This window comes from Alexandromys fortis, unplaced genomic scaffold (assembly GCF_014885135.2).
Source record: "Alexandromys fortis isolate MF-2015 unplaced genomic scaffold, M_Fortis_MF-2015_v1.1 scaffold_17, whole genome shotgun sequence".
NCBI classification, from domain to species: domain Eukaryota; kingdom Metazoa; phylum Chordata; class Mammalia; order Rodentia; family Cricetidae; genus Alexandromys; species Alexandromys fortis.
Window position 1 is genome coordinate 17,613,783 of NW_026067896.1, and position 12,771 is coordinate 17,626,553.

At 41.8% G+C, this 12,771-nt stretch overlaps 1 protein-coding gene across 1 annotated transcript in view; it reads right to left on the reverse strand.

Moving 5' to 3' along the window:
- Lars1 (leucyl-tRNA synthetase 1) overlaps nucleotides 1-11,204 on the reverse strand; it is a 52,327-nt gene extending 41,123 nt beyond the window's left edge. Inside the window, exons 1-5 of the mRNA XM_050161975.1 lie at nucleotides 11,033-11,204; nucleotides 8,089-8,213; nucleotides 5,051-5,138; nucleotides 4,432-4,512; nucleotides 1,569-1,706 (exon numbers count right to left, since the gene is read on the reverse strand). Of these exons, the coding sequence (XP_050017932.1) occupies nucleotides 1,569-1,706; nucleotides 4,432-4,512; nucleotides 5,051-5,138; nucleotides 8,089-8,213; nucleotides 11,033-11,038 (438 nt within the window). The 5' untranslated portion in view covers nucleotides 11,039-11,204. The remainder of the gene's footprint in view (nucleotides 1-1,568; nucleotides 1,707-4,431; nucleotides 4,513-5,050; nucleotides 5,139-8,088; nucleotides 8,214-11,032) is intronic.
- Between the last annotated feature and the right edge of the window lie 1,567 nt (nucleotides 11,205-12,771).

Sequence of the window (12,771 nt, forward strand, 5' to 3'; positions counted from 1 at the left end):
AGTGGGCCAACAAATTTCTGGTCAGTATAAATTACCCAATCTGTGTTGTTATCACTGCAACACAAAAACAGACATGACTTTTTTGACAGTCAATAAAATTTTTTTATTTGGTTTTTCGAGACAGGGCTTCTCTGTAGCTTTGGAGCCTGTCCTGGAACTAGTTCTTGTAGACCAGGCTGGCCTTGAACTCACAGAGACCCACCTGCCTCTGCCTCTAGAGTGCAGGATTAAAGACGTGCACCACCACTGCACAGCAACAGTCAATAAATTCTTTATCTGAACATTACTCCATGTCAAAAATCATAGAAGTTAATAATGTAGTGTGGATTCTAGATTGGGTCTTATTCTGTTAAATTATTCACTTTTATTTTATGTATATTTTGCCTGCATGTATGTATAGGTACTATATGTAGACTTGGTGTCCACAGAAGTCAGAAGGCATTAGACGAACTCTGAGTTGTGGACTCTTGTGGACATGTGTGGGTACTGGGACTCATACCTGGATCCTCTGCAACAGCAACAAGTGCTCTTAACTGCTGAGCCATCTCTCCAGCCCCTGCACCCCCACCCCCTGTTAATGCAGAGAAAAGACATTAGGAGAAGGATGGGTACAACTTCAAATACAAGGTCAGCAAGAGGACTTAGTCTGCATGGGTGCCTGTGCACAGACCTGACGGCCTGACTCTATCCCTAGATCCTACAGGATGGCAGGAAAGAACCTACTCAGAGCTGTCCTCTGACCTCCATAAGCATGTGCCTACTGGGAAGCTTGCCCCTGCCTCTCCCCTCAACACACACACAATTTCTAATGCAAATACAGGAGGCTAGAGAGATAGCTCAGCAATCAGGAGTGCATACTGCTGTTACAGAAGACACAGATTCGGTTCCCAGCAACCACATCAAGCTGCTCTCAACTGCCTGTAACTCCAGTTCCAGGGAACCCGACACCTTCTAGACTCTCTAAGTATCTGCACATAACAAATACACACAAAGACACACACACACAAAATTAAAAATTAAATCTTTTAAAAAATGAAATCCTCTTTTTAAAACACTTCAGATGATGAACGCTACAGTTTAGCACACAGCACTGAACTAACGTTAGCTGTTTAGATAGGATGATGATTGTATCACAGTTAGAGAGTAAAGAGTAACGTTGCCGGGCGGTGGTGGCGCACGCCTTTAATCCCAGCACTCGGGAGGCAGAGGCAGGCGGATCTCTGTGAGTTCGAGACCAGCCTGGTCTACAAGAGCTAGTTCCAGGACAGGCTCCAAAACCACAGAGAAACCCTGTCTCGAAAAACCAAAAAAAAAGAAGAGTAACGTTAGGGGAGGTGGACAAAGGTTATGCTGGAATGCTGCACTATCTTGAAACTCCTTTAAATCTAAAATATATCAAATTAAAGTGAAAAAGCAACAATAAAGCCAGACAATATTTTGATTTATTCTATTTTTATGTAAATGGGTGTTTCTTAAAAATTACCAAGTACGTTTCATGTGCCAGGCACCTGCCAGTGCTGGGTATGTACAACTACACCAGAGAACTGAAACGTCAACAACCACCAGACCTTTTTCCCTTTGGCTTTATCCTTCACTGTTATATCTGCAGGTTTAACGTTGCTTTCTTCCTCTTCCTCCTCTTCCTCTGGAAAATCAGGAGGGCAGCCATACAGCTCTATTTCTCTTTTCAGCTTGTCAGCACACGCCTACAGCACAAGAACACAAAGAGCCAAGTTCAGAACTCAAGGAAATAAACTGTTTCCAAGGTCAACAAAAATCAACTTTCTGAAATTGCATGTAACATCTACACACAAATATTATAGAAAACCCAGATGATGTAAATCACATGCCTCAAAATCCTATAACAGAGTTTGTATTTTATTCAATATGTATAGTACTTAATGTAGCATCCTGACACACTAAACAGCGGAAATGAAAAGTTACATAAAACAGAGGATGTCATTTTGGATAACAATACTAATGGTTTCTCATTTTGAAGATTATCTTTGTAGTGGAAGGTAAATTCTTACCCTCTGTTAGTAATCAGCACTCCTGAGAGGTAGACAACAGACACTGACATGAAGTGATTTTTCCAAGGTTATAAGCTAGCAAGTTACAGAACTGGGCTCTCCACCACAGTTCTTCCAAGCTATCCCGTAAGTTCACTCCCCAAAACAGAGAAAACATCAAAGAAGAGTTTCAGCTGATAAGTAAGATACAACTAGAAAGGTACTACTGGCACATAAACATGTTCTGGAGATTGAGGCAGGGGGATTACAAGCTCAAGATCATCCTGGGCAATTTAACAAGACTATATCAAAATAAAAATTAAATGAAAAGAAATACGGATATAATTCAGGTTAAGAGAGACTGTCTACCTGGTAAAGCAAAGCCCTACCTAAAAGTCCAGTACTGAAAGGGGAGAGAGTCACCAGTATTGGGTTTGAAGACGTGACCCAGTGTTAGAGCACTTGGGCTACCAAGTGTAAGACCCTCAGTTCAATTCCAATGCCACATACACATATAAAAATGTCATCATTTAGCCGGGCGGTGGTGGCACACGCCTTTAATCCCAGCACTCGGGAGGCAGAGGCAGGCAGATCTCTGTGAGTTCGAGACCAGCCTGGTCTACAAGAGCTAGTTCCAGGACAGGCTCCAAAACCACAGAGAAACCCTGTCTCGAAAAACCAAAAAAAAAAAAAAAGTCATCATTTGCAACCACAAATGTGGTAATTAAAATAAGCCAGGATCGGGGCTGGAGAGATGGCTCAGCGGTTAAGAGCACTGCCTGCTCTTCCAAAGGTCCTGAGTTCAATTCCCAGCAACCACATGGTGGCTCACAACCATCTGTAATGAGGTCTGGTGCCCTCTTCTGGCTTGCAGGATACAGACAGAATATTGTATACATAATAAATAAATAAATAAATAAATAAATAAATAAATAAATAAATAAATACTTTAAAAAAAATAAGCCAGGATCACCAAAAGATGCTAAAACTACTAGGCTACTGAATAATAGGCCATTCAGAGGTTCTCAACATAGTCCCCACAGACTACTTTCTAATTACTAAAGACCCCTTAGAATGAGAACTCTGTCATATATTAACTTAATGTTGCTAAAATGGAACAAGCTGCCATCGTATGCTTTTGATGTGACAAAATAGGAAGTTTATGCCTCATCAATATCCTAAGTATTCTTCTCAAAGTACCTAAAGTCAAGCATTAATGAACATCATGTCAGACAACTAAAAGGTCTAAAGCAAACTACATGTGAAGCACAGCCCACGGAAGAAAATGTAAAACTGCAACCAGGAGAAATGTGGCGATATCTTGTTTGTACAAATAAAGCTTGCCTGAAGAGCAAAGGATGGAGCTAGTCATTAGTTAACCATAGAGGTCTGGAGGTTTGTACAGACACACAGGAAGTGATATGGCTAGGCAGAGAGAGGAGGAGAGAAGGTGGGAGGAAACAGGAACTCAGCCTCTTTCTGGCTGGGAAGTTGAGTAGGTAAGGTGGCTGTGGTTTGGCTCCTTCATCTCTCTGGTCTATGAGCATTTTCCCTTTACCTGACTCCGGGCTTTTATTATTAAGACCTATTAGAACTCATGCTACGTTCTGGGGCTCTGAACTCAAGTCATCAAGTTTACTTAATGTGATGGTACGTATAAAAATGGCCCCCATATGCCCATAGGGAGTAGCACTATTAGGAGGTGTGATCGTGTTGGAGTAGGTATGGCCTTGCTATAGGCAGTGTGTCACTGCAGAGGCAGGCTGAGGTCTTATAAACTCCAGTCTGACCAGTGTGGCACACAGTTTCTTTCTGCTGCCTGTGGATTCAAACGTAGAACTCTCAGCTACCTCTCCAGCACCATGTTGGCCTCGTGCCACCATGCTTCCTGCCATGATGATAATGGACTAAATCTCTGAACTGTAAGCCAGCCCCAGTTAAATGTTTTCCTTTATAAGAACTATTATGGTCATGGTATCTCTTCACAGCAATAGAATCCTAAGACACTTGGCAAGTGCTTTACCCTAAGCCACCTCCCTAGTCCTTTAAAGAATTTTTAAATTAATTTTCACTATAACAAATTTATCTCATTTAATAGAATACTTTGATGTAAATGGCATCAGTGAAAAATCCAATTCCAAGATTATAAATCAGGTATTTTTCTTTACTCTAAGCTCAAGAGTAGAAACCAGGGGCTGGAAAGATGGCTCAGAGGTTAAGAACACTGTCTTCTACAAGTCCTGAATTCAACTCCCAACAACCACATGATGGCTCACAACCATCTATAATGGGATCTGGTGCCCTCTTCTGGTGTGCAGATATACATACAGATAGAGCAATCATACCTAAAAAATACATAAATAAATTTTTTAAAAGTTAAGAAAAAGGAAAGAGTAGAAGCTAATCCTCTAAGCGGTCTTACCTTAATAGGCATGCCAGTACAGTGTAGCCCAAAGGGAAACAGACAATTTTTCCCTTTTAATCTCTGGTATCCTACTGCAAACTGCAGGAAGAAAATCAAATTTAAATTATAAATATAAATGGCAGATGTACACAAAATGCTAACTTTGGGGGTGGGGGAGGACAGGGTTTCTCTTTGTAGCTTTGGAGTCTGTCGTGGAACTTGTTCTATAGACCAGACTGGCCTCAAACTCAGAGATCCACTTGCCTCTGCCTCCCGAGTGCTGGGATCAAAGGCTTGCGCAACCACTGCAAGGCAAAATGCTAACTTTTGGCAGCACTAACTTCCCTCTTCCCAGTTTTAGAACAGACATTTTGTCACTGCAAAATTCTACTCCACTGTCTTTTTTGTTGTTTTAACCAACATAGAAATTTTGAACATACATATGTCCAGAACCCTGAACAAATACGCACATGACATGGAACAAAAACATAAAATTTAAGGTATAAAAATTCTTTAAAAGTAAGTATTTGAATTCCCTTAAGAGGAAATGAATTTTATACGTGCAATTTTTTTTTCAAACTGGTATTTAATATAGACCCTCCCTATCCCAGGTTAGTAATAAACACAGGAGCTTTACCTCACACTTGGATAAGGAAAACGTGTGTCCCAAATGAAGGCGTCCGTTCATGTATGGATATGGAAAAGTGACAAAGTATTTCCCCTTGCTGCAAAGTAATCATGTGAAAAGGAAAGTACAAAAAAGAAAATGTTAAATTTCTTTCACAACAAAATGGAAAGGCTGCTGGGTCATGCAAGTACTCTGTGGCAAGTCTAGTTTTTGGAGGAGCTGGACAGATGTTGCTGTCCTTTTGCTGCTCAAACAAGAGAACCCACATGACAGCTCACGATCATCTGTAACTGTTCCAGGGGATGAAATGCCCTCTTCTGAACCCTGCAGGCACTGCTGGGATACTTACATGCAGGTAAAACAACTCATACACGTGAACACAAAAATAAAATCTCTTTTAAAAACAAAATAAAGAGCTGGGCGGTGGTGGCACAAGCCTTTAATCCTAGCACTCAGAAGGCAGAGGCAGGCAGATCTCTGTGAGTTCGAGGCCAGCCTGGTCTACAAGAACTAGTTCCAGAACAGGCACCAAAGCTACAGAGAAACCCTGTCTTGAAAAAAACAAAAAACAAAACAAAACAAAATAATAATAAATAAATAAATAAAGTTTAGCTACTTAAAAGATAGCAAGTTTGGGCAGGACCTCTGGAAGAGCAGCCAGTGCTCTTAACCTCTGAGCCATCTCTCCAGCCCCAGTGGTTCATTTCTTATTAAATTGATTTAATGTGGACTAAAATTCTAAAACCAAGCAACAGAATAACAAACTGTAGTTTAAGGTATAACAATACTGTATGCTAGCAATTTCTCTTTCACTTTAAATATAGCACACTACATGCATTCCATTGGAGTTTACCTAAGTAGTAAGTAAAGATGATAGTTTTTTTTTTAATTAGTAAGCCCTAGAAACATCTACAGTTACACCTTAAGTTCATCAGCTCTTAAAAACCAAGCTAGTCGGGGTTAAGAGCACTGGTTGCTCTTCCAGAGGTCCTGAGTCCAAGTCCCAGCAACCAGATGGTGGCTCACAACCATTTATGAGATCTGGTGCCCTCTTCTAGCCTGCAGACAAACATGCAGGCAGAACACTACATACATAATAAATCTTTCAAAGCAAAACAAAACAAAAAAGCTAGTCTTGCCTGGTTAATACTTGGAAGGGCAAAGCCAGGAGTAGTCCTACATGCCTTTAATCCCAGCACTTGGGAGGTAGAGGCAGGGTGAGTTACAAGTCAACCTGGTCTACATAGTAAGCTCCAGGACAGCCAGAGCTACAGAGAAATACCCTTAAAAAAAAAAAAAAATACTTGGAAGGACAGGAGTATGAAAGAGTCACACCCTATGAACTCTTATCAACTTTGAGAACTTTACTTAGCCTCTCTGTATCTGCTTCACCATCTGCTACATGTAGTTTAATTTTTTTTTTTTTTACCGGGTTGAGAACAGCTTAGTTAGTTGAGTGCTTGCCCAGAATACACAAAGTGCTGGGTCTGATCCCCAACACCACATATATCAAGCATGGTGACACATGCCTGTAATCCTAGCACTTAGGAGGAGGCAGAGGATCAAGTCAGGTCATTCTCTGCTACATAGCCAAGTTGGAGACCAGACCGGGATAGTGTGAGACCTTGTCTCAAAAGACAAAAAGAAGCGTTCACCTTAAAAAGCTATTAAGGAGCTAAGCAAGGGACTGGAGGTGTTCAGTAGTTAAGAGCATCTGCTGCTCTTCTATAGACCACAGTTTAGCTCATAGCACCTACACAGCAGTTCACAAGCGTCTGTAATTCCAGTCAAAGGGATCTGACACTCTCTTCTGAGCTCTGTATGCACCAGGTATCCACATGGTGCACAGACATACATGCAGGCAAAACATCCATAAACATTAAAAAATAATATCAAGTAAACATAATAAAAATTCTTAAGATTCAATGAGACTATGGTATGTTTCCTAGCACACAGTTAGTTCACAGTTAGCTACTACCACACACATTCTCTGCCTCCCAAGTGCTGGGATTAAAGGTGTGCACCACCATGCCCTACTTGGACAATGTCTATATATATATGCATGCATATTAATTTAACATATTGTAACATTCTTTTCTTTTTTTGTTTTGTTTGTTTTTTAAGACTGTGTAGTCCTGGCTGTCCTATAATTCACTCTGTAGATCAAGTTGGCCTCAAACTCAGGGATTCACCTGCCTCTGCCTCTTGAGTGCTGGGTGCTGGGATCAAAGAAACGGACACCATGCCCAGCAACTGTAGCATTCTTTTTGAGGACAATTACTTTGCTTTTGCTTTTCCTCCAATAATTACTGTCTACAATTTGCCTCAAATTATCATCTTAGGGGGCTGGAGAGATGGCTCAGAGGTTAAGAGCATTGCCTGCTCTTCCAAAGGTCCTGAGTTCAATTCCCAGCAACCACATGGTGGTTTACAACCATCTGTAATGAGGTCTGGTGCCCTCTTCAGGCCTGCAGTCATACACACAGACAGAATATTGTATACATAATAAATAAATAAACAAACAAACAAATAAATAAATATTTTAAAAAAATTATCATCTTAGTTTCAAAGCAATATAGTACTTATAAAATAAAATCAACAAATATAGTGACCCTTCAAAATTTTATTCTATATTGGAGGTAATATCAGTAAGAATCTCTCAAAGAAAAAGTTTTCTTTTTATCGGCCAATAAATACAAAACTTCAAAACATTTTCCTTTGTCAAAATGTGAAAAATAATAACTTAAAAAATCTAAGGGCTGGTAAGATAGCTCAGCAGACACAGGCTCAAGGTCAATCTTCAGAACCAACATGGTAGCAATCAACTGATTCCTGAAAGCTGTCCTCTGAATATCACGTATGTACCACACTTGCAAACACACAAAAATAAATGTTTTTTTTTTATTTTAATGTGAACAAATCTAAGAATTCCGTAGAAGGAGTTCGACTTGAGTACAAGGTGGAACTCAGCTCCTCCAGCCCACTATACACACTGTCCCACTTCCCTCTCCCTGGGCAGATGGGTGTGGGGATCGTCACCGACTCACCTGGTCTGCTTCTGCTTCTCCAAATGAGATGCATTGACTTCAAACACTTTCTCAGCTTCCCATTTCTGCTGGACTTCTTTCTCGATCTTCTTCAAGAAGTCTACTTTGGCTGTTCCTTTTCTTTCCTATTAAATACAAAAAGAGACAGAATGGCTTGCTTTAAAAGAAATAAGAGCCGGGAAAGTGAGTGCATGCCATAATCCCAGCACCTGGGAGGTGGAAATAAGAGGATCAAAATTCAAATGCACCCTCAGGCAAACCGCAAGTTTGAGACCAGTTTGGGCTACCTGAGACCCTGTGTGAAAAACCAAGAGGGAAAAAAAGAAGTCAGGCTCACAAANAAAAAAAAAAAAAAAAAAAAAAAAAAAAAAAAAAAAAAAAAAAAAAAAAAAAAAAAAAAAAAAAAAAACAAAACTGAGCTGTTCACTGACAAATCAAATTCTTCAAGCCTACCTTAAAATGTAAATGAATAATATTAAAAATCAGTTACTGAACCCAGCAGGAATGGTGCATTCAGGAGGCATCTGTGCCAGGTTTTGCTCTCAGGGGCTCTCTGGTGCACTGTAGGATGTTTAAAGCATCAGTGGTTTCTACTCAGTAGGTACTAATAGCACACACCTGGTTGTGACAATCAGCGTCTCCAGGCCAGGCCTGGTGGCACAGAACTGTAAACCTAGCCACCTGGGAGGCACAAAGGACAGCAAGTGCCAGCCCTGTGTGGAATGTAGAGCAGGTCAAGGGCAACGGAGCAACTTAGCAAGACTCCATCACAAATTTAAAAATGTAAGTATCAAGAAAGGGAGAGCTGGAAAATTGGCTCAGAGGTTAAGAGCACAGGATATTCTTCCAGAGGACCTGAGTTCAGTTCCCACCACCACACAGCAGCTCACAGCTCTCTGTAACTCCAGTTCCAGGGAGTTCCAGATCGAGCAGCTCCTCTGGCCTCCACAGGCGGCAGACAAGCACAATATACAGATACACATACAGGCAAATACATATCTTCACAGTATTCTGCAGATCATTTACTTTGCTTTGTGGTTTGGGTTTTCTGTTGTGGTTTTGTTTGAAAACAGGGTATCGCTATATAGCCCTGCCTAGCCTAGAACTCACTATGTAGGCCAGCCTGCTCTCAAACTCAGAGATCTGCCTGCCTCGGAGTGTTGGGATTAAGGAGGTGTAGCACCATAGCCTGCTATTCTGCAGTTATTAGGACACTTTTGTAAACATCATCTCAATTTTACAACCCTGAGAAGCAGGATAAACTGTGACTACCATTTTCGAGACAGCAAATCTGAACTTGACAGCAAGCCAGCAAATGGTGAAAACGGACAATACCACCCATCATCTTACTCCAATTTCTGTTTTCCCTTGCTCTGTTGCCCATATCCTGGCTCCACCAGTTCCTAAATACAGAACCAGGACCCTAGATAAGTTCTATCCTGGCTTCCAGTCTCACAGTGCTCCTGATGCTCCCATCTATTTTTGGCACAGGTCTTTTGTAAACCGCAAGGTATTCCATGAATACAAACTATATTACCTTTTTACTTACAGATATTTAACCTTGCAGGGTAAGAAACACACACATCACCAGAATAAAACAGAGAAATTAGTCCCTGCCTTTTTTTCTTGAGGTTTTTCCTACCTGGCTCTCTCTCCCTAACACGATTTCTCCCACAGTGATGGGTATGAACAGCCATGGGGGTGGTCACTCCAAAAGATTTTACTACTAACTAGAAACAGTCCTTTCAAGGTGGGTACGCAACACAACGGCAGTTTATTTGCCTAGCGTGTGCAAGGCGCTAGGTTCAATCTCCAATAACACTTCCACAAAAAGGAGGAGGAGGAGGAAAGAAAAGCCATGATCTGAAGAGCACAGATGAGTTACTTTTATGCCAGATACAATATTGCACCTCTGAAACCCAACCCCCTTTAAGGTAAGAGGCAGAAAGACTCAGAGATAAAGCTATACAGTGAGTTTCAGGGGTCCTGGGCTACATAAGACTAAGACCAAAAAGAAAAAAAAAAAATTCTAGCGCCAAAAATTCTTCAACCCTATAGTAACCTTCTCCTGATAATGGGGTCCCTTTTCCGCCAACTCTTAGCTTGCCAGTCACCCAGTCCCATCTTCTCACTGCCTCTCTGTACCCATCTGTGCTTCTGGTTCTAGCTACTCTGCCATCATTGTATTACCTGGGAATACCCTGCCCAGTCATCTCTGCTCCTCAACCTGGGTAGGTGAACGTGGCAGGAGGAAAACCCGACTGTCCTCTAAACACCTTGTGACTACCAAGCTCAAGAGGCCTCAAGGTATACCTCTAATTCCTGAAAGTCATCGCTCCCTCCTGCTAAACTATTTAATTTCGCCCCCAGTTCTGGAGATTGAATTTAGGGCCTTGGTCATGCTAGGTTAGAGTTCTACGACTGAACTACTTCCCAGCCCTTTTCACTTTTTATTTTGAGACAGTCTCGCTAAGTTATTCGGGTTGGCTTTGAACTTTTTCCACGCCCACGCAAGTCTTTAATTTTCAGTCCTCCTGTCTCGGTCTCCAAAGTAGCTGAGACTACTAGACCTGTGCCACCGGGTCCAGCTGCTTAATTGTAAAATAAAATATATTTAAAAGTCAGTGCTTCAGAGACACTAAACACATTCTCAGTGAGGTGCCCGATTGTTGGAAACGTTTACATAGTCTTCTCTATTTTTACTTAAAACACGACGAAATTCCGTGTTAGTAATTTAAGTAGTCCGCGTAAAGTGAAGACGCTGGCTCAACTAGCGAGAAAAGCAAATGATTCTCCGGGAAATCGTGCCTCCAGCGAGGGAAAGGAGTCTTTCCGAAAAGGGTGTTTCCCTTCCCGGCGACAGGCACATGTGGGGAGTCCCGAATACCCTAACAGCTGGGTTCCAGGGCCCAAACCTGAGGATGCTCTTCCCGCCCAAACTCACCGCCATGGTGTCGCCCAAATGACTCAAGATCCAGCACAGCGGTCCCAATGATACCCTCAGAGAAGTGGCTCCAACTTTTCCCTCCCACTCGGGGAATCCTAGCTTCCCAGGACACCAAAGCACACACTTCACACTTGCTGAGGCAATCGCACAGCTCGCAGAGTACAGCCGGGCGCATCTCGCGGACAGCAGGGAGTTGTAGTTCCCAGACCATGAGTACTGAGGTACAACCTGCGTCTTTGAACTACAATTCCCAAAAGACAACGGGATACCGGAAATCAATCATAGCCATAGGCCCCCCTCCTAGGTGACACCGGCAGTGATGTCACCCTCACGTTGAACTACAAGATCCGTGATGCAGTTCAGGATGATGGACTGCCGCAAGTGAGCCCTAAAGGAGGTGGAGTTAGGAACGTGAACCCTCTCACCCCGTGGAGCCATCTGTCTGTCAGGATGCCAGAACGCGGAATTGATTGCTATTCAGTGAGTAAGGTGCTAATTATGGCTTGCCACCACGCACAGGTATTTATTAGCACCAGTAGCATTCAACAGCTCAGCATGTAGACGTTTAATAGCACTTACCAAATAATCTGCACCTTTAGGGAAGAGATCCGAAACCCACCTGTTTGCTGAAGCTTGGCTCAGGCCACGCCCAAGCCACATTTCGAGTACTCATCCATCTATGACTGCCATGTTGGTTGGTGCAAATATGCTGAAATATTTCCATCAGCACAAAACTATTCTGTCGAGCAGACCTGATAATAAATGGCTTTTACTCTTAGAGTTCAGATTTGTTCATACGTTAATCCATGAATCTAGTAAACACAAAGCGTCTACAAAGCCCTTTAAGAGGAAGCGAACAGCTGAGACGTGCTACCAACAGTTCTGAAGATTTTTTTTCCTAAGTAGTCGTAGACAAAATTTAATGATGGTGTAATACATGCCTGGCGTATGATACGAGTGTAATAAAATAAACATGGTTGGATGAAAGAAAGAAAGAGCCTTAGGCTACGAAGAAGAAAGCTCTGGCTTTCCCTCTAAGGGCTGCACACGCAAAGGTGTTCACTCCATCACTTTCTGCACCTTCTTCTTTTAACTAGCAACAATTTATAAATCATTTGTTTGTTTGTTGTTTTTTGTTTTTCGAAGACAGGGTTTCACAGTGTAGCCCTGGTTGTCCTGAACTTGCTTTGTAGACAAAGCTGGTCTCAAACTCACAGAGATCTGCCAGCTTCTGCCTCCCCAATGCTGGGATTAAAGGCGTGCGCCACCACTGTCCAACTAGAAATCACTTCTTAACACTATGTCTGGGTTAAATGTCTCCTATATATTCCCTGAAGTGTCTTGTTCTTTCTCTCCCTTTAAATACATCCATACATGTATGTATGTATGTATGTATTTAATTGCCTGTTTATCACCAGACTTCAAGCTTCATGGTAATAGGACTTTGTCTAGCAGTATCTCTAGCACGTGGTAGGTGCTTTATAATTTTGAATGAGTGAGAGAATCTCATACTCCACAGCTTTTTAGAACTGGTTATGCTTTCCTGTAACAATTGTGACCTAACCTGAACTATTTGTCCTCACAAATCGCATTGGTAACTGAAATCTTTCATGCAGCAAATACTTACTACGCACTTGACATGACCCTGACACAGAACTAGAATAGAGCAGAGAACCACAAAACACACAGATGCTGTCTCGTAGCACCTATCATTAATAAGCATGAGACATGAAAGC